This window comes from Mycteria americana, chromosome 3 (assembly GCF_035582795.1).
Source record: "Mycteria americana isolate JAX WOST 10 ecotype Jacksonville Zoo and Gardens chromosome 3, USCA_MyAme_1.0, whole genome shotgun sequence".
Taxonomy (NCBI): Eukaryota; Metazoa; Chordata; class Aves; order Ciconiiformes; family Ciconiidae; genus Mycteria; species Mycteria americana.
Window position 1 is genome coordinate 36,340,614 of NC_134367.1, and position 26,579 is coordinate 36,367,192.

The following is a 26,579-nucleotide window of genomic DNA, read 5'->3' on the forward strand; positions in this document are numbered from 1 at the left end:
GTGGCACCTAGAGTGGGAGGGGGCCGGTACATGTGGAGCAGCACATGGTTTGATGTAATTTATACTCAGTGGATAAAACTATTAAAAAAAAAAAAAAAATCATGTCCTCTACTGAAGTTGGTAAAACTAAGGTAGGAACTGATGTAGAAAATCATGTACAAATAGTCTGATTTAAACAGAAAAAGAACCCAAAAGAACCACATATAAAGAAAAGTGTTTGCTTCATTTGTGTAAAGAAACCTAGAAAAATATTTTAGGTAAAATGGGAGAACTGGAAACTGACAGAATTAACTTATTTTCCTTCTATCTAATTTCAAATAGTTAGAGGGACATTATGACAAATTGAGACCAAAGGGGGACTGGTGGAGAATCAATTGTGTTGATTGAAGAAGTACTATATGGTCCACAAAATGTTCAAATCAGATAAGACTTAAATAGCTCCAGAAGTTGTATGAAATCCAGATAGATTCAAGGACTATATAAAAAATATGACATTGGAATTACGTTACCAATTACTTGACCAGGATGATGACTATTGTAACCTGTTAAGAGAAACTCTAAAAGCTGCTGGGATAGCAGACACAGATACTGAGGGAAGTCTTGGTGAAACACTACCTTCCAGTTTCCTTCTAGAGGAAAACATTGTGCACAAAAAGCAGTAGCAGTGTGCTTCAGCAATTCCCTTTCATGTGAAATTGGGACTCTTGGATGTACTTGTCCTGCAGCATATAGTGAGTGTTGTTGGGAGAATCTTGTAAGGTGTTCATGAAGTACATAATGTCCTGCAAGGATGCTGAATTTCTAAATCTGAAGGAAAACCATCCGATACAGAAATGCTTAATTAAAAAAAAAGACTACAGAAAATCTTAAGAAACTCTTTGAAAAGAAACTAAAAGATGCAGCCAGAGTGTAAAATATTTACAGACATCTTGGGAGTTATTTAAAGACACCATATTGGAGGCTTACAACACATGCGTGCTGCTTATTTAAATAGACTTCAGAAGGCCCCCCAAAATGTTGGCAGGGCTAAACAGCAGGGTAAGAGGAGATGTGTGAAATAAAATATCATCCTTCTTGCATCTGAACTTTTGTCCGAATGATGAAAATAGAGAAAAATAAAAAAGCTGGTGGTTTAAACCTGTAATTCTAATGAGGCACATAAAAAATTTTTGATGAGTAACTCCCAACAGACATAAAAACTAATGTTAAGTATTTCTTCAAACTCAGCAGAAAAGTTTCTGGAGTATCTGTAGGGTCAGTAGACAACTGAATTGTAAAAGATGGCCTTGGAGAATACAAGTTCGTAGCTGAAAAATGGAATTGCTTGCACCCACTTTAGCAACACTTAGAGGTCGTTATGCCAGAATATTTCTTAAGAAGGAATGTGATAGAGTTTATGACTCAAAACAAAACATTAGTGGAAGAAATAGTATATTAAGCAAAAAATATACTATTCATAGTATCGATCCAAAAACATTAGTGGAAGAAATAGTATATTAAGCAAAAAATATACTATCCAAAGTATAGTATCAATTCAAAGTATATATCGATCCAAAGTATAGATCCTTGCAAGGATCAAAGGCCATTCGTGCAAGTGTTGCGTGAGGAACTGGGGGACAAAGGAGCTAATGACTGTAGTGTGTTACTTGTTGGTTAGCATTGTCTTTCTGCTACAGGTAAAGAAGGTAGTTAGTGTGACACCAGCTTTTCAAAAAGGCAGTGGAGGTATTTGAGGAACTTTACATTGGTGAGCTTTGTGACCATACAACCCATATTTGTAGAAATGATAATGAAGACCAGAATTAATTTCATCGTTCCTTCTGTAAAGCCCTTTACCAAAGGCTTTTGGAGAGTTTTATCCAGAGTTGCCTCTGGATAAAATGGAAAGTTTTATAAGGAACAACTGGCAACAGATGGAGAGAGAGAGAGCAAAAATGGTTCATTTTGTTAATAGAAGGAGTAACCCATTGAATTACACAAGGTTCTGTGTGTTAACATTCGTGCACAGATACAAGGAAAAGGGTTTGATAGTGAAGTGATGAATTTTGTAAATGTTGCAAACTTTACTTGGGTTAGTATAATGACTAGCTATTTAAAGAAAATTGTAGATGCTCAGGTTTTGGGTTATGTGGGTTAAAATCATATATGAATTTCGGTGTAGGTAAATGCCAAGTAAGCTAAGTGAATGAGAAGTAGGAAGGAGAATTTTTATAGACAGTGATTGGCTCTGAACTGGTTCTTACCAACCGTGAATGAAAGATGGAATTACCTAGTACATGAAGATCAATGCAATTCTCCATAGCAGTGAAACCAGCAAATCCAGTATTAAGACTTATTATGAAAGGAATAAAGAACAAAACAGAAACATCATGCTGCTTCTGTAGAAATTCATGGCACGTATGCATCTTGAATATTCCTCATAGTGTTGGTATCCTCTTCTCATCTCAAAAAGGGTACAGTAGACTAGAATAGGTTCACAGAGAAGCATTGAGAGTGATTTAAAGGCATGAAACAGCTTTTATGTGAAGAAAAATTAAAAAGACACAGGTTGGGTTTTTTTTTCTTTTTCTGCCTGGGAAAAGGATGACCGTGAAAGAACACAACAGAGATCTGTGCAATCACGAGTGAATAGGGAAGGATTACTTATTACTATCTTCCAAAGTGCAAGAACTGAAGGAGTGGAGTACTAAGTAGGAGCAAAAGATCCCAGATTGAATCGGGACAAACAAAAGGAGATACTTGTATAATGTATAATTAAGCTGAGGTATTATCTGCTACAAGATGCTGTTGATTCTGTAAAGTAGGGTTGATTAAAAAAGCAAGCGGGGAGAAGAAAAAGGCTAGCAAAGGCTGTTAAACACAAAAATATCACCCATGGCTCAGGAAGTCCTTGGTAGTTGCAAGTAGCTGGAAGCAGAGGTTGAATATGCAATAAATATTTATTTATGCACTGTTTATGCTTCACCCTAGACATCTGTTGTTGGTTGTGATTTTTTTTTTCTTTTCTGTCAAAACATAGAGTTGCATTCGTTATTTCTAAATGCATTTCCAACTATCTAAAGAGAAACATAGTAAGAAAAGACACATTTAAATTATACCAAAATCAAAGTTGCTGCATAGTTTGTCATACAGAATTTGTGTGAGATGGCTCTTAGTCACAATAATTAGGGCCCAGGGTGAACAGTGCTTTGCCTTAATGAGTGCTGTCTCCATGCTCTGGACCTCTTTCACTTAAGAATACCCCCATGCTATCATATTGTGTGAAAATTTCCATACTGTTGAATATTGCAGTAGATAAATCTGATATTCGATGTATTGTGACTCTTCTTAGAAAGTTCATGTTTTTACTTAGTTGATGCTAACACTGAAATTTCAATTAGCATCAGATGTTAATTCAGGTCAGTGTGAGATGTTGAAGTTAAAAAAAAAAAAGCCTATTATGTTGAAATTGTACTTGGGGCAGTTCAGAACTGTTGCTTTTATATGGAAAAACTAAATATGTGCTTGGGTATTAGACATTTAAATAATAACTTTCAGGACCCTTTCTGTGTGTGGCATATAGTTCATATCAGAAAAAGAACCCTTAAATTTACAGGTGCCAGTAAAACAGTTGAAATCCTTGTAAAACTACCTCACATCATCATTTTTAATAGCTTGCTGACTTGTTGCATTAGTAATCAAGATGTTGACAGATACTCATTTGTATTTATTTAGGAAAATGAGTCACCACTGCATTGATGAACTTATTTTGTCAAATGATACTTAAACATTGACATCAACAAAATAAATACTTGGGGAAAATATATACATCTGGTTTACTCCTCTAGTTTGTGTTGATTAATAACTCAGCTTGAAATCAAGACTTATCTTAACTTGTTCTCATTTCAGCTTTGGATAGATCACAGTCCAAGAGAGATGGAGGTTTTAAAAATAATTGGAGCTTTGATCATGCAGAAGAAAGTGAAGGAGATGCAGAGAAAGAGTAAGGATGCTTTTATCTAGGCTATTGAAAGTATAAGTGTCTATTTCTAAATAAACTTTTTTTGTAATTTATTAATAAGAAACAATATATTATATAAAAAAATCAGTGATAAGAAAAATTATTTCAAATAAGTGATTATTTTAAATAGTATTGCCTTATAAAAATGCATTATAATGTAAACCTAATTGTGAACATGGTGCTTACAGCACAGGGCACAGTACATTTCAAAAGTGTTGCAATTGTCTTTGGAGCCACTGTGTAAGTCTAAGGAACACAGACAAGAAATACATTAACATGCAAAGTAAGGAAATGGAAAGGTAGGGTATCCAAGCAGCTTCAATTTTTCCTTTTAGTGGTGATCCTACTCACTGCTTCACAGTTATGATGAAGGTGTTTCAGTAGCTGTAGGCCTACATCAAGTTAAACTGAACTTAAAAGACTGAAGGTTTTTCTCCCTTGTGCTTATCTCACTGCGTAGAGTTAAGGCTGTTTTTGTTCCCTGATCGTTTATTTCTTTACGTAGTATGTTTGGGTTTTGACTAAAACTTAAACCCTATGTGTGTAGTTTGAGTACATACTTCGTCCTTGTGACATTTTATTGTTACTAATATGTTTTCTCGATATTAATGCATTTATTTCAAGAAAACCCTAATGAATTGTTAAAAGAACAAGTTTAATGCATGAAGAATGTATGTTAGGTTTATTTGTTGTTGTTATATATTTAGAGAGTAGGACCTGCAAGTTTAAAAAGGATGCTATGGTTCTCTAGTAAGGCAAAATTGAATCCTGTGGTTAAGTACAAAAATAATTCTTATATGAATTTGTATCTTGACATCTCTAATAGTCTAAAGAGACCACCATGGAGTCACATTTTTAATAGGTACCATTCTGTGAAATATTGTGTGTTGGAAGGGAGATAGGAAAGTAGACACATAACCACTTAGGCTGCAGCAGTAGGCTATGCTGTAATCTTACAAAAACATTAAGAAATGTGATGTTTTAGTCATTAAAAAATGAGTTCTGGAGTTCATTGAAGTGTGAGGTAAGCATTAAGAGCTTTTCTCAAAACAGAACTGTATCAGAAGTTAAAACCACTTTTTAAAAGGTTCTCAAACTAAGGGCATTTGAGTTTTATAAGATTAAGCTTGCTTTTTTCCTTAGCAATTTTACATCCATTTCTGGTGCACAGTAATATGTTTTAAGTGTAGTGGCAGTACATACAATACAGTTAGTATTTGCATTTTACTTGTCTTCAGAAATACAAGTAATTCACATTTGTAAGCATAGCAGCTTTTTTTTTCTTCCAGTAATTTACTGCTGTTTTCCATCCGTCTCCAGCTGATGTTGACTTAAGAACACAGAATGAGATATGTGTAGTGTAGTGATGCTAAAAAAAAAAGTTTGAAAAACTTATGGAACATCTGTTTTATATAATTGTATCTGATTTTAAGAAGGTATTTCTGAGTGATTTTTTCATTCCTTTCAAATATTCTGTACGATAAACAGTTTTCCCATAGCCACTATTGAAATTTTATTACCTACTCACATCAGTAATTCATTTTTGTACCTGTGAATTATGCAGAATCTTACCTGGAAGTATTAGATAAAATAGTAGTTGAAAATTGATTTAAACTGGAGATCCTGCCTTTTTTGCTTACCCATCCTCTGATACCATTTCAGGCAACTTCTCACTCCCTCCAAACAGCTATATGTTTTTAACTTGGCCTCATATTTACTTTTGGTAACACCTGTTGTTGTTGGGGTTGTTTTGGTTTGGGGTTTTTTTTTTTGGTCTTAATGGCATTGTAAGCTTTGAGCATTTTAAAGTAATTCGTATATTTTGCTTTTCTGCTACATTTTACTTTGTTTAACAAAATATTGACAGAAGGGAATCTTTAGAAAACAAATGATTTGACAGTAAGTTGTCCTTTCTAAATTCCCTTTATCCTTAGCAGAACATTTCAAAGATTAGCAGCTTTAGTTCATAGAGTTGTTCCAGCATAAAGCTTTGTGTCCCCCCAATATTTTGAGTATACTATGCACTAAGTATGTATTCTGACGATTTTTTTAAAATGTCATTCTTATTTGCTATGGTATGCTGATGTTTACTAGTAGTGCTTGTAACTTCTTGCATTTCTGTGTGGAGAAAGCTGTAAATCTGAGGCAAGCATCTGGATGCATCTCATGCTTGTTGTTGAGGCACTAGCATTTTATTGTCTGCCCTTATCACAGCTTTTTGCCCTCTTAGTGGCAGACACACAGTAAGTTTGTTTTGAACGGGCCCAAGAATAACATTCCAGCACTTAAAGGATTGGATTCTTGTATTACCCCATGAGATCTGTGCTAATGTTGTTGGTCAGTACTGGATGTCTGCTTGGATTATCTGTCCTCAGTGAGATGAACACAAAATACGTGGCTAATGACCTCCTACCAAAGAAATTTTTAGAATAGGTAGATTATTTTAAAAGAAGTGTGTTGTTTAACTTATTTGGGGAATTAGATGGGCTGTGTCATAATGGTAAGGTGTCAAGTAATGAACGCAAAAAGAGTAAGGAACTTTTGTAAACTGAAGAAGATTTGGAAAAATTAATGATCACCCAACACAATATATACATTTTTAAATGCTGCTAGAGTTGATACTCAGCACGGAACTAGAGTTATGGAAATTCAAAATGGTAATTGACAGGTATCCTATCCCAAAGTAAATGCCTGCAGATAATCTTCAGTCCACTTGAAAGAGTGAAAGTAACATTTTTGATGATTTACAAGATTTTATCTGCTTAAGATGGCAATCAAGATCATAGTAAGTGACTTGAGAATTTTCTTGCTTTGTACTTGGAGATCACACAGGAGAGGAATGTTTATGTAGAACAATAGAAAAAAAGACCAGTTGGTCAGTTGAACACACTGAAACCTGTGTGGACCATCACAGAATAAATGATAGAAATGATGTGTATCTTACGTAGCAGAAGACATGAAAGGATGGAAGACTTATGCAAACATGCCCAAAGTAATTTATTAATTCAATTAATTTCTGAAATTAACATGTTATAAGATGCTTTCTGGTTTTACAGATGATTGTTCTTGAAGTGTCTTGGATAATTTATATTTATTTCCATTTTCATGTCTGGGTAAATGTTTTTGGAATATGTCTCAATATGCCCCACAGTGGTTTTGTAAACTGATGGGCCCAGCTTTCTCTTGGCTGTCATACTGGTTGTTTAATAGTCCAGACTTGGGCCTTCCACTGAGATTTGTTCAATAATAGCCTTATCAAAAAACTGAATACAAATGAATCGGTCTGTCTAATTTATTTGCACTATGGTATCCTTTCTTACCTAACATTTTCTTTCAAAAAGTTTTACATTTTTTTTCCTTTTATTTAGGGGGATAAACTGCTTATTCCCTTGGATTCCTGACTGGAAAAGCAATGATACTTTTTTTTTTTTTTTTAGTTCTGTTTAGCTTTTTTCAATACTTTTTTCCTTTTTATTCATTTCTCAAAAAAACACCCATATTTATATAGGTGTTTTATGCTTCTTTTGTGGCCCTGTTAGTAAGGCACTATAGCCTTTAAATCGATAAAAAACTTTTTGTTCAGAGCCTCAGTTCTTAATTTTTAGCAGTTTTAGTTAAGGTTCTTTTTAATGGGATGGCATTGTGCATGAGTTGAATAACTCACTGCTTCTTTTGTGCCTCTGATATCAGGGCTTTTTTTAATGTGCTGCCTACTACCATGTAATTTAAAATAAAGAATGTACACAGTGCACTGTGAGGGGAAATACATCAGCCTCCTGTTTTTATATGTAAGAGTTTTCAGAAAGAAATTTCAATTACATTTGAAACGTGACTGGATCAGTTGGTAGCCGATAGAAATATGCTTGCAGCTTATTGGAGTGTAACCTCAATGATAACAGAGGTTTAAAGTTTGGGCTGCTTGTAGATAGTAGTAAAAATATGGTCTATTAAACTGAAGTATCTAACTAGCTATTGCACAGTTCTTCATGTTTTAAAACATTAAACAAATGGTAAGTGATTAGATTTAAGTAAACAGAGTATTTTTTTTTTTTTTCTTGTTCAGTGCCTAAATTTGAATGTGTAATTACAAAGTCCCCTTTGGAAAGAACTCTGTTTACCTAAATTACTTAGTTCTTTTTTTGTTGTTGTTAATTTTAGTAAAGACTTAACTTTCATTTGTTATAAAACTTTAATTAAAGTATTGAGAAGTTAGAAATTATTGTTCTAATGTGAAAATCTCTCTCTCTGGTTCCCTGGTTAAAAGGGGCAAAGTGTGGAGGCATAGCCTCCTCCCAGCAAGACTACTGAGCTTTCATTTCAGTAGTGTTAAAATGTTACTGTCTGATATGTGGGAGTGTGGTATAGTGTGGTTTTGTTTGGTTTTTCCCCCCTGTCTGTATAAATTGCATCTTTTAAGCAGGCAACTGTGAGCATGTGATACATGAGCAAATAGACATTACTCAGTTGCTATGTATTCTGCTCTCTGAAAAAACAGCCTTTCTGGTACTGATGCATATACTTTGCATTCCTTAAAATCTAAAAATATTGGTTCTTTAAAAACATGCAATTCCCAAATATTTTTCTAGTCACGTCATCTTAGTTGCATCATAAGAGTTATTCTTGTTCAGTTTGATTTAAGGATTTTTTCAGTGTTTTGTTCATTTGCAGTCTGTTACCTTTTCTTCTCTCTCACCCACACAAACACCCTTTGTTAAAATGGTTGCGGTATTGTGGCATCTTGAAGCCCTAAAAGTATAGCCATTGTACAAGGGCATTTTGAAAATCGTCATGATTTTTGTACAAGCTGGAGCTGAAGAAGGAAAATGTATCTAGAGGCAAAATGATCTGTCTCAGTCAACACAGTAGGTGAATGCCAGAGCTGCAGGTACCATAGGTTGCTATTCATGTCTGTGCTGCAGTGTTTTATTTATTCTTTAGGATCTGGAAAATTTCTGAAATTGTTAAACTCATTGTCTTCTGATGAAGGGTTGAGAAAGCTCAGTGAAACTCCCTTGAAAGAATAATCTACCCTGAAAGAGAGTTTAAAAAAAAAGTTACAGTATTATAAAATTTTAATATCTGTGGATAGTCTGTGCAGAAGTACAACTATACTCTTTTGTCTTTGTGACACTTTATATTGGAAATTAGTGATGATCCACTACACTGTTCGTTTTACTGTTACACACCTAGAATTGTTGTGGTCTGTAAACGAAAGGAAAATACAAGAGTGCCACTGGCTAAGTGTTGACATTTACATCATTCTTTCCATATCAAAACCAACTGTGTGCACAGTCTTTATCTCCTGAAGTTTCAGGCTCTGCAATTCTCACCCTATGAGTCAAGAACTTTTTTCTTTTATTTGATGTAGGGATATCTATATTGCATAAGGTGGAGGAATAAATTGTAACATGAAGGGAAATCTTGTGCATGGAAGAAGTTTTTAGGAAATTGGGGGGGGGGGGGGGGGCGGGGCGGGGCGGGTACTGAGTGATTACCTTTATATATAAAGAGCTAAAGTCACTATGTATATTGCAGTCAACATGTGATACCTGTAGCTAAGAAGTGTTTCCACCTTCACCTCCATCGTTTCTTTTGTGTAGCTGTTCCCTCAGAACTCCTGGCATAACTGCTTGTATTCTTAAGTAATTTCTCCCTGAATGATCTTAATTAAAAACCCCAAACCCATGCAATTACAAATTGGCTAAAAGTTGTATTATTTTGTTGCAGCCAATAGAGGAGTAACCTTATCAGGATTGATGAGAAGGGATTATCTGCAGGTTACTTCTCATGGAATCTAGCTGCTAATATAGATGCTATCAGTATAAAATGTATGATTGGAGTTTTAATTTAAATACTTAAGATTATTTGAGGATAATTGCCTATTACTGAAAAGAGTATGTTTTCACAGTATCATGGGGTGGGTTTCTTTTTTTATGTCTTCTTCCCCATTATAATAGTTGAAGATTATAGATACAGAAATACTAAAAAAGCACGTTTTAGTGAGCAGTTGAGCCAAACTGAATACACTATTTTTAGGAAGACATATTTTAGCAGTAATTGCTATGGGATAAAATTTAGTTATATGTAAGTTCTTCTGCTAAAGCACTGTGAAGTTTGCAGTTTTGAACCACATACTTGAACACTGATGTGCATGAACAAACTAAGACTATGTTTTATAGGTTAATTTAGTATTTGACTCAATTTATGCATAGGGTTGTATAGAATCTTTCATGATGTCAGTAACATTGCCATAACAATATTGAAGGTTCAATAGTATTCTCTATTTTGAATTAGTAACATCCTTTAAATTTTGCTTTTTGTGAAATAATTTGATGTACACTTTAAGTTCAGGTTCAGATAATACATCTGGATCACTATGTTGCCCACTTTATGTTCCTGTTGTTTTAGGCATATATATATATAATGTGTATGTGATGCATTTAAATTTAAAGACGGAAGGGAAAAAAAAAGCCCTTTGTGTGTTTAAAATGTTTTGCTGGTGCTCTGTTGCATTACAATGTATCTGCTTTTCTCTCCCACACCAATCTAGCGAGGCAAATCTGCTCAGCATAGATGACAGTGATGGGCCTTTCAGTCCCAATGAAGAAAGAAAGGCAAGTACTCTCTTGTGGTGAAAATGTATCTTTAAAGCTTGCTAGGTTCTTAAACAATGTTGCATAGTCATCTGTGTGGTATTACAAAATAAAAGTTTGTGTTGATTAGCAACATACGCTCAAGCTGTCTTATCTGCCTGCCCTTAATGTTTTTGTTCCTCTTACTCCTATAGATTTTATTGGTTTGTATAGGATTCTGAAAATATGAGCTTGAATAACTAGTTTTAAGTTTAGACAATTATCATTAATGGATTATATTTTTAAATTAAAAATATTAATCATTATATCCCATGATTGCTTACTGTCAGATTCTCAATTTTGTATGCATATAGGTGTGTGTATATATATAAAAGGAGAAGATACATAGGCAAACCCCATGCTTTTTGTGTTTTTTTTATGTATACTGAAATAGCTTACAACTGCAAGATGCTTCATAATACTTTGAAAATATTCATATTTTGTTTAGTAAGGAATCCTAGTGAATAAGGGTGTAGATGGGGTATATTTTAGATGACATTTGTACAAAAGCAGTCTGAAAATGAAGCCAAAGTAATATTTATATAAATATTTTGTAATTCATTTTTTCCTTTTAACTTTTAATATTATTTTAATATGTGTGAATTCTGTTGTTACAGTCACTTCGTTATCGGCCTGGAGCTGTTGGCACCAGTGGTGATTCCATAAAAACATATGCAAGACGAGGCAAAGCTGGAAGCTTGAGACTTTTTAAAGGGAACTCAATTGGCCTCAACATGATGGGAAATAGCAAGAAACTGAGGTACTACATTTAGTTTTATGTTTACTTACCTACTTGATCATTGATATAAATCAATGCTAAATGAACAGAACTTGTAGTACATTTCAGCAAAGACAGAAAACTAGATTGTTAAGGTCTTTCCTATTCCAAAATGTTAAATAGCACATTAGTAAAATACCAGAAGGTTATTAAAATACAGTTAGAGCATTCACTGGCATGCTTGTCAGTGCCTTACCAATGTTGTGTGCATGTGCTATTGTTTCCTCTACACAGTGCTAGCAGGTAGAAGAATATTTCTAACATCCCCATCAAGAATTTCTTCTCAGGATGCATTTTCTGTTTTCCTTACTGTAAGATATCGTTTGATTTAGGAGTCACGGACTATTCCTTTAAAGGATTCAGCAAATATCCATACTCTGATGTGATAGGTTGAGATTGTCACTTGCAGTTAGAGCTGACAGGAACAGTGGTTAAGCATTCAGTGCTGTACTTGCTTGTTACTACTGTCCGTAGCTTGTAACAGACTGATCTCTTTATTTAGTATATAATAAAAAGTGATACGTTCATGTAACTTTCTCTGGGAGTGTTTTGTATTGCTAAAGTGCACTCAATTTGGTTACCTTTGCAGGAAGGAAAAGTTCATAAGACAGCTAGCTATGGTTGGGCCAGTCATCAAATATCTAACCTATACGTAGCTGTATGAGGGATGTCCTTGTCTTCATTCTTGCATGCTGATCTGTAGAGCATTGTTGGTTAGTGGGATCGTCTTACCACAGAATCACTTGAGAAAATAAATCCGTGAAGTCCTTTGTGATGTGTGTCCTCTCCTGCTGTTCTGATCTTTGAGCCTGATGTACAAGGAACAAATCCAGAGTTTCCAGTCTGGACTGGTGGTCCATCAGTTTGATAGAGAAGAATGAATATAAGTGTTGTACATACTTCAGTCAAAATAAAGGCAAGGAGAGTCCTTATGTTGTAATTGTAACCTATTCCCACACATTAATCTATCTTGTTGAGTTTCAAAACCTAGATGACCTTTCACCCACTATCTTAACCAAATGTGATACATGCCACTCTAATTTAGTTTTTCTGTAGCTTATGGTCTTAAATTCATACATATTCTTAAATAAAAAAAAAAAAAACCAAACCCACCCACCCCCCCGCAAAAAAACCCAAAACAAAAAAACCCACCAAACAAAAAAAACCCCAAAACAACAAACCCAAAACAAAACTAACCCCCACAGATCCTGAATTTTCTGATAAAAGAAGGCCAGTTATGAACATTTTCTTGTTAGGGACTACTGCTGTAAGGACCACATAAACAATAGTTTAGCTTATTAGGTGAATGAAGGATATTATTCTCCTGCATTCTTTTTTTAGTGGCTTAGTTTTGACAAAGGACAGTGAAACTTTCACCGATGAGTAAAATTCTGCACTTGTAATAGTTCAAGTTATTGTTATTATAACCAACATGCCATTGCATAGAGGATTGTTTGGATATGTGTAATGTATGTTTGGAGTAGTAACTGCAGGATATTAAGTATTGTGTATTAGGTTATTTTGAATAAGCTTAAGTGTCTGTCTTTAATACTTTATTTACATTTTATTAAGTTTTCAATAATGAACTTGTCTCAAGCATCATGATTTCTAGCTAAATGTTGTATTAATGAAGACAAAAAAGGGCATGTAGACTTATATAAAAGTATTAATCTCTCCCATCCCATCACTGTTTAAAAATTCACCTCTGCCCATAGAGTTTTATTGTATAGGGTTTGTTCATATAAACCTAAACCAAAAGCACTGCCTTCCCAACGTGCAATGAAACGTAAAAGCAAGCATTGCGTTCTCTCCACAGATGTTTCAGACCTGATCAGATCAGATCCACAGATCAGACATGATCACACATTTACAAAAAAGATTTCACTGAGCTTTTTGGTGAGAGTGCACCTACATTTTCCCTTGCTTCCTTCAATAGGAATACAGACAGGAATACAGAGGATTCAATAGGAATACAGACTCTTTGTTTTCGAGATAGACTGATAGGATGTTATGTGGAACTTAAAAGCTTTTTTTAAATAAAAAAGATTTAATAATGGCAAGGTTTTTTTGTTACAGGTTAAAAGTTGTGCCATTGCACAGGGATCTGTTATTTTTCAACACATTCAAGCACTTCCTTGGCAGCTCTTGCTAACTCTGAACATGGGTACTTCCTTCCATGCCTTTTAAAAATTCTTTTTACTTTTACACAGATTAGCACAGGACTTCATTATCCTTGATTTGTGCTATGCAAATGATGTTTTGTGTTTCAGTCTTTAATTTTTAGTACACACAACAGATTTATAAGATTATATCCAGATTTCTGGCTTGCTCCTCTTCAAATTGGCCAGTTCTTATGGAATCACCCTGGTTACTTCCATTCTTTAGGATTTTGTTCTTGAACGTAGACATAAAGATAAAAATGCCTGTTACAAATCTGTCAGGACTTCTTTGCTCTGTTTTAGTAGTGAAGAAGCCCATGCATGTACATTAAATTTGTTGTTTGTTTTGAGTACACCTAACCATTGAAAATAAGATTCCTCTAATCCTCTGGAAACTAGAATTTTCTTCTCTCTGGTTGTGGGATTTGTAGTGAAATCCAACCTTACTATGTAATTTTTCTCCCCTTTCTATTAAAGCAGTTATACTTGACTGTGTATGTGTGTGTTTTTCTTAAGTTCTAGAAAGGTATGTGGGTTTTATTTTGTTTGTAAGGTAAATAATTGCTGTGGGGTTTTTTTTAGGCAGTCTAAGCATTTAGTTCGGACATTCTGTTACTTGGATTTACTTGGATTGGGACTGCTTTTATTGACAAATACTACATTATAAACCTAAGACCTAGTATGATTTATAAAATTCAACTAAAAAAAGTAAAATCTGTTGCACGTATGTTACCTTGCTTAAAGGTCACATCATCTACATTGAAAGCAGGCATCCACCTTCTGTCTAGTACTGAGCTGCATGCTGAATTGAAATGGAAAATATAAGTATTCACCTTCTTAATAAACTGTCATTAATGAAGGAATTCAGTTGGGAATAATGGATGTGAAGGCCACTAAGAGTGCTATAAACACTTGATGTTTGATTAAAACTCATACTACCAACATTAATTAACTCCTTTTTAGATTTTGGTCACTAAGTCTGCTTGGGAATGTGCTTATGCTATAAGTGATTATCTTGATTTAATAACTTAATGTGATAGTGTTATATCTTTCGTAACACAGGTATCACAACAAAATCCCCAAATCAGTAAAGGTTTGTGATCCAGTCACTGTCTGTAGTGAAGATTGGTGTTGTGTTCACTTTGATGTGCAGCGTGGAAGGTCCTTAATAGTTATCCTTTCAATATTTGGACTCTTCAACTAGAGAAAATTCTGAAGGTTGATCATGCAGTTAAGCTGCTAGATTAAGTACAAGAAGATCAGATACTTGAGATTCTTGAGTTGTTCATGGTGATTTTTATCACAAAGTTGAAGTCTCTTTTTTTCTACTTTGCCTGCAGAATAGGGATTAGAAACTCTTCAGATCAGTGGGGCTTGACTTAGATTAGTATTATTGTAGTGCAACATTCTCTAAAATTCTGGAAATGAGTGATAGGAAGAAGGGATATACAAGCACATTGAGAAGAATTTTTCCATGTACATATCCACTTGAATGTACCAAAATTTAAACCAACCAAAAAGTTATCATCTGTTATCTGGTTAAGCAAATCCAGTATCAAACTCTAACTTAACCCTAATAGTTTTGTTGTTTGGGTTTTTTTTAATCATGAGGTCTTACTTTAAATTGCTTTTGTCTTTGCTAGTTTTCAATAACTTGTATCAAATTTCTCATATTATTAAGTCCCTTTTAGATGTTTTTTTAATATTTCATAAAAAAAAGTTATTTGATGAACAGCAGAATTAATGTAGTCTGTAGTTGTGTCCTGCGCTCCTGAAATGTCATGCTTCCATTACTTCTAGATCCATCCCTTTGCCCAGTACAAGATTCGTCTGTGCTTTGCCTTTTGGTGTTAAGAAGGTCCTAGGATCAGCTGATAGAATGTGATAGTGTAACCTTGTTTTCATCAGAGCCTAGACTTTAAATGATCCTGTGGTTTCTGACATCAGATCAAGGAGACATATATCGTTAATATATTGTAAGTTCTTTGAGACTTCTAGAACATTTATTCTTTCAAGGAACTTTCTGACCATTACATCACCCTCGTTTTAGTGTTATATGTTAATTTGCTTGAAACTGTGCTGAAACTTGTAAACCCAGATTTCAGTTCGGATGTGCCCATTTTGCAACTTGCTAGGACTTTATGCTTAAATTTTCTGGTGATTCTGTCTGCACTGGGTACGTTCTATTCAAAGAACAGGATTATAGAGCAGATTGTATTTTACAGCTGTCCTACTTGGAAGCATATCTGACGCCATATGAACCACTTAAGTGTGCCATCTAGAATAGTCTGCTTTGACTCAAATCTGATCACCCAGCAGGCTGCGATATTCTATTCCAGCACCTACTGGAGTTTCTCACTACTTGAGTGTGAGGCAGAAAGCAGAAGCGCTACTTAACAGTTTTTTGTGCTGCGGGGGCACAAGACTTAGAGTTTCCCAATCATGATAGGCATGATGAGGTAAAGCTCAGATTCAACAAATAAAATGATAGGTGTGTTTATAGACTTGCTTGCTTGTTTAAAGTCCTTAAGTCTTAAGCATTTGAGAAGGCATTCCTGCCCTCTGCTTGTGTTTTCTTTTCTAGTGTCTCTTTCAAAGACATTAGACTGGAAGCCAGAGAGGATTTGAGACACCCTAAAGTATTTAGGGCAAGTAGCTGTCAGCTTTTTAGTTCTCAGGTGACAACATTAAACAGAAGGTTGACTGTAAATTAGTCTGGATGGTGACTGACCAGCTGGAGTTGCATAGTCTTGACTTGGAAGCATGTGGGATGAGTGTGTTTACTTTCAAGAGGTTGGTGTTTGAATGAGATGCTATGAGGTTAGTTTTGAGGAAGTTGAACTGTTAACTCAGAACATTTATGATGTTTGTAAACTTCATATTCTAGAAAAGAGAGTTTTACCATTTGGTTGGTTTTGGTAAGTCTTGTTCTGTTATGTTCATGGTTGTGTTATGATCAGTCAGATCATAACAGTCACCTTATGATTGGTCAGAAATGCTCTGAAAGCTTCTAATATTGACTTATGATACTCAATATAAGGCTCCCAAAAGGGTTTGTAATGCTAAACTGAAAAGAAATTTAAAAAACAAGCTAGCAGTTTGCTCACTTTCATCTTTTGGGGGAATGTAAAGGAAGGATTAGGAATTGGTTGTCAGCTTTTTGGGGAATTTTGGTACTTCAGTTTTTTTCATTGTTCATAACAGGACAAACGGTAGGAGCAAAACTCCTGCTGAATAATATTTCTGAGAAATACTATTAATGAATCAGAATAATTTTTCACATAATTTTTAGTGCAATTAAAATTTCCAAGCAATTTTACAAGCAAAATTTAAGCATTGTATTTCCATAATTTGAAACAGTTTGCATTATCAACTTGCTGTCTGTTAAAAGTTGCATGTGTTTTGACCATTTCAAATGTAGCATTGTGTGTCCTGTCACAGAAGTGTGCAGGGTAATTGTTAGGGTCTAATGATCTTTGAAGGAGTACTGTATTATTGATCTACCATATCTTTATGTCAGCTTTTACTAGAGAGGATAATGGTAAGTAATCTTCTCTCCAGAATTACTTGTTTTACATAGTAATGAGATTAAAGTGTCAAAAGGCAACAAATGAAGAAACCAAAGAAATGCTGAAAGGCGTTGGTGAATATACTGTCTCTGTGCAGAGTCCTGCTGAGATATTGGAGCACCTGAGAATCCTTCTCTTTTCTTTTTGAGATGTGTTGTCTTGTTTCAGTTGCCAGCCATCTTACATCCATAAATTTGCTGTGTTTATTTTCCCTTATGAGTAATAAGATGAAGAAAATCCCTGAATGTGCAATTCAGTCTGTTCACATGTTATGCCCTTTGAGTCATATTAAAGAAGTTAATACTATGCCTTAATAAAATGTAGAGATGGAAGTATAAAATTAATTATAAATGGTTATAATTCATTAAAAAAGGCAGTGTCTTTTTGCAGTGACAGGGCTGAGTAAAGGAGAGCTGGTTCACAGTGTTTTGGGTGGTGATAAAATTTAAAAAAATCTTTACCTTTTCTTCCGGGGGAAAAAAAAATTCTGTATATTCTTATTTGTCTGTTTTATTCTAGGACTGAATGTTTTTATGCCTGTCAAAGGATCCTAACAATTTGTATTATTGATTCAGAAATACGTAGTTGATTTTTGGTTTTGTATGGCTGTTATTGTAAAAGCAGGACACCACACTTTTTTTAGCTAAGACAATGTACAAATACACCAGAGTCTTTTCTTAAACCATTTTTCTGTGTGTTTGCAGTGAAAATGCTCAGAATATGTCTTGTCCTGTAACTGTGGTACATGGTAGACGTTTTCACCATGCACACGCACAGACAGCAGTAGTAAAAACAGCAGCCCAAAGGTAAGACTAAGTACATTTGTTTCTCTAGATGCTCCCATTGTAAAAAGTCCTTTCTGGTTTTGTCTGTAATGGTTTTCCTTATTCTATGAAGTGTTTTAAGGAAACATAAGTAATTACACGGTGCATTCTTGATCATGAGCTTTGATCTCAGTTACTAAAGTTTCATAAAACTTACCATTTAGGAATTGTTACTATATAATCTTGGAATTTACTAATTTTGAAGCATGCTATGGTACATACTCAGTACGAGAGCACCTGCTAATGTAAATATGTTTAGAAAATACTTTGAAATGGACAAACATAGTATGCAGTAGAAATTCACATAACTATCAACATGATCATCAAATACTAATTCCCAGCAACTCCAGCTTGTATAAGATCCATCTAAAGACTAAGTTATAGATCTGTTGATCATATGTGGTCTGTAAATACAGCATAAAACATAAACTGGAACATCTAACAGAAGCAAGGTTTTGCATTTATGTAAATAGTTTTTAGAATGGATGACTGGAAAGTGGGGAATCTTACTCAGCTATGCTGAATTAAACTTCATTGGTTTGAAAACTTAAAGCTGCATCAGACTTCTATCAATTGCAGGGTTGTGTTTTAATTTTTTTTTTTACAGGTTTTTCAAACCCAGTGTGTGTCACAAACATATGAGCTAACCATTGCCTTCAGGAATTTTCTTTCAAAGTTTGTCCATTCAGAGCTCTTCTTATCTATGAATTTCATGGATTTCCACAAGCCCACATGAGTGCTTCATCCTGTCAGCATTTTGTAGCCTCCTTCTTCTGCCCCCTTTTTTCCTCTGTTTTTTAGTGTAGACTTTTTGGGGTGGTGAGATCATATGTAGGCGTCATCCTTTTTTTCATCCCACTTCCCTCACTTTGATTTGCTGTCTTCAGAAAAACAAAGCCCATGCTAATGTGAATGAATGTGATTCAAACATGTATTAGGGTAATCTGGCATTGAAGGAACAGACTGAAAAATGGATTTTGCAGTCCTGTCCCTGAGGACCTACACCATTGTTGCCTCCTTCCATTCCAAATTGTACTGTCACCTGTAAATGGAAAATAGCACAGACATTTCCTTCCTCTTAGTAGTAGCAGGTGCAGTAGTAGGGATCTCCCTTTTCTTTACATTTCTTCCCATCATTGCAAGGCAGGGATGACTAAGGATTGACAGAGCTTTTACCACGAATTAAACTGAAAGACAAGGTTTATGTTATCAGTGTGGTTTAGGCTGAACCAGCTATGCTCTTTTCTTCTTTTTAGAATATTTTTGTTCAGTGTTCCATTGAGGAAAGCATGGGGCATATTTAAGCATTCATACCCTTACCTCCCACTATTTTATTTTTTTTTTTTTTTGGTAATACTAAGGGATAAAATCTTGATCTGCAGTGCTAATTAAAATGATTTGAAGTAAGCAAAATCATGCGAGACTGCTCTTTCTTGGATCTCTGAATGTTGACCTTAATAATATTAGCGGACTTGATTAAGCTTTGTTGTGAGATGGTTCTTTGACACAGCCAGTCAACATGGATTCATCCTGCCTAGTTAAGTGCGGTAGGCTTCTTCATGCAAGAGAGTCCACTCCAGAGATTCTTAATCTTCAGGGGATGTTAGACTTGCCTGCTTGCCTTTCTCACCTATGGGACTTCCTTCTTTATAAGCCTACAATGTAATATGGGGAAAAAAAAAATATAGTGACTTTGTATGTGTGACACGCAGAAAGAAAACTAATGCATAATATAGGCAAGCTGAATATTGCATGAAGTAATTGGATAGTAGTCATCTTGAATGTTTCTAAATATGTTTTCTTTTAGGGTTGTTATTGTAGTTCATTTACATTAACAACAGACAATTAACTCTTACGCTGAGAATATTTTTGGAGTTTCAAAGGCAGGAAATAGTCATAACAATTCCAAGCAATGCTTTGCTACTTAGAGGATGTCAGAACCAGCACGATCTATTTGATGGAGGGTGAGCTTTACAGAGGAACTGTACAAAGGATATTTACTTCCAGTATCTTTTGCCAGTTGACTCAATTGACTACTTTTTAAAAGCTTCAAAATCTGTTTCCGAGTTAGAGGATTGAAAATTAATGGAACATGACCTCCTGTCATACTTTTTAATTAAAAAAGAAGGGCGACCTCAAGGCTACTTGTTATGGAAAATGTAGGTTTATGAATAAGAAGGCAATAGTTGTTAGGAAAAAAAAAAAACTAAAATAAGACTATTTAAAACTGTTCATAATACAAAATTCCAGTGCATATGAAGTGGGTAAATTTTTTTGGTCATATATTTTTAGTTGTGTGGGAATTTTTTTTATATCTTTTTTTACTAGTTTTTACTGACATTAGGCAATAGTTGAGTTTAAAAGTGAATTCTGATGGTGTCTCCTCAGAAAGGAGTATATGAAGAAAATGTGGGTGGCAAACCAAGAATAAAATTCTAGGTATATATCAAGACAAAGAAAAGCTGGTAGCATGGAAATTGAGTTCTAAGGTGTTGGGGTTGTTTTCCTATACTAATTTACAGGCAACACAAAGTTGTGTTCTTTTACATTGTTTGCATTTGTAGAATTGTCTTATGGTATGGCGATCAGTAACAATATGGGGAAAATAGTTTTAACTAACCTAATATATTGTTCTTAAATCTATAGTGGATTATTGAAAGGATAACCAAAAATAAAAGCATGATTAAATTAGTTCTGAGCAGATTGAGTCTCTGGCACTGATGTTATAGATTCTGTTATTTATACTGGGTTCTTTGGGTGGGGATGGTGTCACATGGGGCAAGCTAATTATGAAACTCAGTTGTAATCTCTATGAAGTTGAATTTGGAGCTTGTGATGTGTACTGTATTTCTCATCTCTTTCTCCAACTTTTTTGCACGTGCATGTTAATTTAAATTTGGGCTGAGTATCTGTTGCACTCATATTTAAAATATAAGTTTCCAGTACAACCAAATTGGGCATTTCAAAATATTATTTTGATAAATATTATTTGTGTTTTTTCCAGTAGAATCTGGGTATGAAATCAGAATTTATTCATTTCTGATACAACAGGTTTTCAGATACAGCTTAGCCTAGTGTTGTGGTTGGTTCAAACTATTTTGCTTCATGTGATGGACACATAGTTCTATCTTATGCTATTGACTGTTCTCTAAGACTTGGCATTGGAATAGCATGTATGTACAGCATGTCTAACAAATCTTATGCATGAGCTGCATGAAGCAATTCGTAGGGACACTGCTTGCTATAATTCCTGGACAGATCCAGGATTCTCATTTCTTAATCTTTCTGACATGTAAAAGTGAGAATTTTTTTAAATGCATTATACTAATATGGGATTTTAAAACAAGCAAGTGAGGTATCTAATGTAATGACAGTGTACCGTATCGGGCATTCTGGAAATTTTTTTCCTGCCTTTAAGTTTCCTTAGCAGTAAAATTTACAATTCTTAATAGTGTGACTCTTTACAGCACCTGTAAACAGTTAATCCAAGTTATGCATTAATTGTGCCAAGGATACAAAGATACTGGATATAGTTCCATACGGACATGGTTTGGATCTGGCTGGATTTATAAACTCAGATGTGACCCGCACAAAACCAGTGTTTATTGTTTGTAAAGGCTAGCTCCAGTTGGAAACAATTTTTCCCCACTTTCATGCAGCATTGGCTGATTACCCCCACCCCAGTCCAAGTTGCAGTGGTCACATTCAATTTTGACTTCCTTTTACTCTCTTCCCAGAGCACTGTGGAGATTGAATGTGTTTCCATACTGCACTCTGTAGGTTTATCAGGATTACCTTCTTACCTGGTTTACTTTCAATCCTGCCGTTCCTCTGGGTAACAGAGAGTTAAGAGTTTGCTCTATTCTTGTGAGCGTTCTGTTTGTGAAAAGGAAAGGAGAATGAGTTAATATTACTCTGTAATATCATTACTCTCTTTAATTTGACTGAAGTAAAACAGGAAACAGTTTGAATTTGTTCTCTTTTAGAATAGTGTTAGTGAAATGCATTTATGACAGAAGTTTGTTAGGCTTTTGATATTTGGGAGGAAACAGCCACATAGATTAAAAGCTTACAGCATTCCATATTGCAAGTTTTGAAAAGGCAGGAGAGATAAAGATACTGTTTTCAAGTTGTCTTTGTGCTATGCTTAGTTAGATCTATTTTTAGATCAGTCTTGGTATACAAAGGACCTGAGTTGTGAGCACCAGCTACACTGATGTTAAAGGAGACACTTCTGAAACTAATGGCCCTAATTCTTAAATATTTTTGGAGATTCTTTTTAGCCAAAACCTCAGAAGGAGGCTGGTTGCTTCTGTTTTATCCTTCTCTATCCAGTAGCTGATTGCATGTACTCTCCTAAATATTTAAGTAGTGCTTTCTGAATTTTTTTTCTCAATTTAAACACTTAAATATTTTTTTAATAGTTGGAAACAAGTTGTTATGTAAATTTGTTTTGTCTTCTTTTGCATGGTGATCAAGGATCGGAAATGAGGCTTGATCTTAATTCATGTATTAGGATTCTGTCATGTCAGGTTCTACATTGCAGGGAATTAAGTGAGATGGCCAGGTTGAGTTCAGAATTAATCAAATTTTACACATTGAAAAAGAGGCAAGACAATACAGTATTTAGATCACTGAGTGTTGCTGTCTGTGAAGTAACATTTGTTTGTGTGTTTATAATGACTATTACAAAGATGCTGTGAAAAATAATAAAGCTCATTTGAAAACTAGTCCAGTGAGTGCAAGAAGCAATGAAACAGTTATAGTTTATATTTAATAACTTTTGAATTTAGTGATATGCAAGACATGTGGGGCTTTGCATCTTACGTTTTTTTTTCTTTTTTCATATTTTAAGCAATCTGGACCGAAAGGAAAGGTAAGCTTGCTGTTGATGAAATGAGCATGGCAATGAGCATTAAGAAAATTAACTGAATGAGTGCTTTATCAATGCTAGTTAAAGAATATTCAGTCCAGTCAGTCATATCTGCTCATGTGTGAGGGGGGTTGGTTGTTTTTGTTCTGTTTTTGTGGTTCACTTACTCCCTTTTACCAATAAAGGATCTTTACATCCATTTCTAAATAATGCCGTGTTAATGTGAACTTTGGGTACCTTTCCACTGAAATTTTATCTATCTATTTATATATCCAATGTGAAAATAGATAAATTTTAACTTTCTCTGGAATGTAAGAATTCACTGCTAATTCTTTTCGTAGAGCAGCAAACTTTGTGTAATAGAACGGTTCTGAAACATATCTTAGTAGGGTGTTTAACAGCTTTCACTCTGTCATCTCAACTTGGTTTGAATAGCATTAAAGGTTTTTATTGCATTACTGTGTACATTCTGTTCATGAAGTGTATATGTTAAAGCAATTAACAGAAAATGTATAGCAAAACCAGGCACGCTGTAAAGCTCATTTCTCACTCGTTTTGCATCTGTTTTACTGCTGTTAATATTTTGTTAGCCATATGAAATACCATACATTTGTTTTTCTTTCTGTATAGCTTAAATTTATAAGTGAGTGTAAATGTTCTGTTGATAGTAATGAATTTATTGAGTTTTTGTAAATATCCTGTCTATGTGGGTGTTTTTTGGCAGTATACACTTGATATCAGGTTGAATTGTTTAAACAGTGTCTATAATGTTTAAACAATAATGATATAAATAACACAGAAATCAACTGTAGATCTGTTCCTTGTGAATTCAGGATTTTCTAGATTTATTTCAAATTCAGTAGTAAAATCAAGCCTTTCTGTTTTACTGCCTTTTGTTATTTCTTAAATATCAAAGAGATGCTCACCAGTAAGTTTTGGCCCTCTAAGAGGGGATTTTATGATCTTCTCGCTGCCTGGGCTTTGAGTTAATGTATTTTTTCCTGTTTTTCTTTGTGCTGCATTTATGTCAGTAGTTAACTATTCAGCTATTAATGTTTTTAATTTGGTACTGTATGTCATAGGAAGACTACGATTGAGTTGCATGCTGGTGATCTTAGTTTTCCCTTGGGGACACCTGCTGCTTCATAATCCAGTACTACTGGATATGTTCTTTTTTTCCTTCCCTGCTTTTTGTTGCTGTCCTAGCAGGGGAAGATGATTTAGACAGGAGCTGCTAAACTTAGTTTTAATCATTACCATCATGATAAGTGCAGCTGCAACTCTTGACTTTCTGGGCCAAATGGGGCTACTGACCTGCGTACTAAAAACCCAACTCCCTGTGCTGCTGCTTCTCTCCTTCAGCCTTTGACTTTCGTACTCTGCTTTTCCTATAAGACACACTGAAGGTAAATCTCACCTCAGCAGCTTGGTGCTTCCTATCTTATCATGCTTTACTCTGTTTTTGTGTAATGATATAGAAACCAACAGCCTGCCTGCGGTGGTATTCCTCCAAGTAGCAGTCAGTATACAGAGGCAGAGTGAAGAAGGGCTGTTAGGAGTTGGTGCAGCCTTGCACATAGATGGTATTTTTGATGTGGCTCATACCAGATCATGGGTAGTTTTGAAAGTTCTGATCTAAGACAGCACTGTATCCTAAGTTCCCAGATCCAGATGTTTATTCCTTTTTGGCATAGACAGAAATTGTCCCTATCCCGTGTCCTGTTCACACGCCCCCCCCCCCTTTTTTTTTTCCTAGAGAAGAAATTTTAATACAAAAATTTCACTTTGGCTGAAAGGTGTCACAGAGGTCTGTCTACCGGGTCAAGGTGAAGATAGTAAGGTCCAATTCCATCAGCAAAGGAATATGGCAGTAATCTTGAATGTGTGCTGAAAATACTAGATCAGTGACACCATTCTGTCTGGGCAAAAACATGTTTAGTCAAGAATGCTATACCATTTAGCTGTTAAGATGTGTCAAAAGTTCAGGACTCTCCACAGTCCAGACTACTTCAGTGTTTTTGTCATGTCTGTTGCAGGAAGAGCCTGATCTTTCTTGGTCTTGTAATTAGTGTTTTGCTGTTTGATGCTTTACTACTTCTTGAGGTTTCTTTTGCCAAATATTGGTCTACCTCTCTTGTATTTAAAGGTATTAAAATCGTAACTGCTTATAATGGATGAGATAAATGAGATGCCTAAAATGATTTAATCTCCAAGCATAGAGATTCTTCAAGTAAAATCTAAATCTCATAAGAAATATCTTTAGGAAACATAACAGGCAAAATAAAAAAGTGTGTATTTTTAATATTTGCTAGGATGGCAGGAACAACAATCAGTATTGTATTTCTTGTTTTTTCTATTAGTATCTACAGTATGTAGATAGTCTTGCATCTTGATCTGTTTAGCTGTTTGATCTCTCATTTATTCCTTTTGAAATGGGAGACTGTTAGTTTAAGTTAGAATTTAACAGCAAGAAGGCATTTGTTTTGAAGTGCTTTATGTTTTTTAATCTCTTATAAGAATTTTTTTCTTTTTCAAATAGTCCTTTTGAAGACAGGTATCATATTCCATTTAAAAAAAACAACTACAGTTTCCATTCTGTTTCTGCACTCACGCGCAATTAAAGCACTCAGTGTACCAAGTACTTTACTGGAGAAGGTATCAATGGATCTGCAGCTGTTCAAATGGCAACAAACATCATGCTGAGGGGAGGGCCTTCATTTTGTCATCTGTAAAAATTTTGTGGTGGTGGGCTCTGCCTTTTTGTTTGTGTGGGGTTTTTTCAGGATAGGAAACTAGTAGGAGGCGCTTCAAGTTGCTGCCCTCTTGTGGGAGGGCTGTTATTGGCTCCAAGAAAACATTTTTTTCAGATTAAATCTACAATTAAGTAGTGTTTAAAATTGTCTTCGCGTTTGTTTCTAACTCAGAGCAACTTCAAACCTGACTGTGACTTGCTAACCAAGTAAAACTGTGTTGGGAAGCCTCAGTTGACTTGGAGCTGTTATTCGTAACTGAGATTTGGGTGCTACTGGTTCATTGTGAGCATACTAGTAAAAGTCTTATATTGTGGGAGAAGAAAGATACTAGTTTTCTGCTGGCCCTTGCGTGTTCTTGCAAGTGGCTGGCCATTTAGTAAGTATTGAGTCTATACTGTAACAAACACAAAATTCAGACAAGGGTAAATAATGCTACTGTATTCCAATTTATTGTCAAACAATTATTTAGCAATATATATAATAAAGTGATGACTTTATTATCTTAAAAAGATAAATATATGTTGCATGTTAAAAATGTAAGACAAACCTGTACGATTTTTAGAAGAAAAATCATAACTTACAGATGTCCAGAGACCTTGAATTGTCAAACTAATTTTTAAAAGAAATTTTAGTATTCTAAATCTACCATATTGTTTTCATTGCTTTCAATTAAGTGTCAAATAGTTTCAGTATTGTTTCTCTTTAATATTTCTTATATGTTTTATATTTAAAACATTTTACAGAAAATAATTTTTCTACCAGTGGTTATGTTCAAAACGAGACTTATTATTATGAAATACTACTGGAGCATAATTATAATGTGTCAGACAACAGCTCATGCATCCTTACTGCAAAGTTATTTTTTCAAAGTTATATTTTTCAAATATCCTATAATGATGTTACAGGGTTTTTTTCTACCCTTTAGAATGTCATTATCATTGGTTTTGATAGCAACAGCTTCTCATTATGTAATGGTTAGTATGAGCTCTGC

General features: G+C 34.7%; 1 protein-coding gene across 4 annotated transcripts in view; it reads left to right on the forward strand.

The window, feature by feature from the left end:
* SENP6 (SUMO specific peptidase 6) overlaps positions 1 to 26,579 on the forward strand; it is an 85,556-nt gene that overhangs the window by 17,914 nt on the left and 41,063 nt on the right. The window contains exons 2-6 of one of the 4 annotated variants that reach the window (XM_075498223.1): positions 3,889 to 3,982; positions 10,551 to 10,614; positions 11,250 to 11,392; positions 17,843 to 17,944; positions 22,818 to 22,838. In XM_075498223.1, coding sequence (XP_075354338.1) covers positions 3,889 to 3,982; positions 10,551 to 10,614; positions 11,250 to 11,392; positions 17,843 to 17,944; positions 22,818 to 22,838 — 424 coding nt within the window. The remainder of the gene's footprint in view (positions 1 to 3,888; positions 3,983 to 10,550; positions 10,615 to 11,249; positions 11,393 to 17,842; positions 17,945 to 22,817; positions 22,839 to 26,579) is intronic. The other 3 variants (XM_075498224.1, XM_075498228.1, XM_075498225.1) reach the window with 3 other exon arrangements.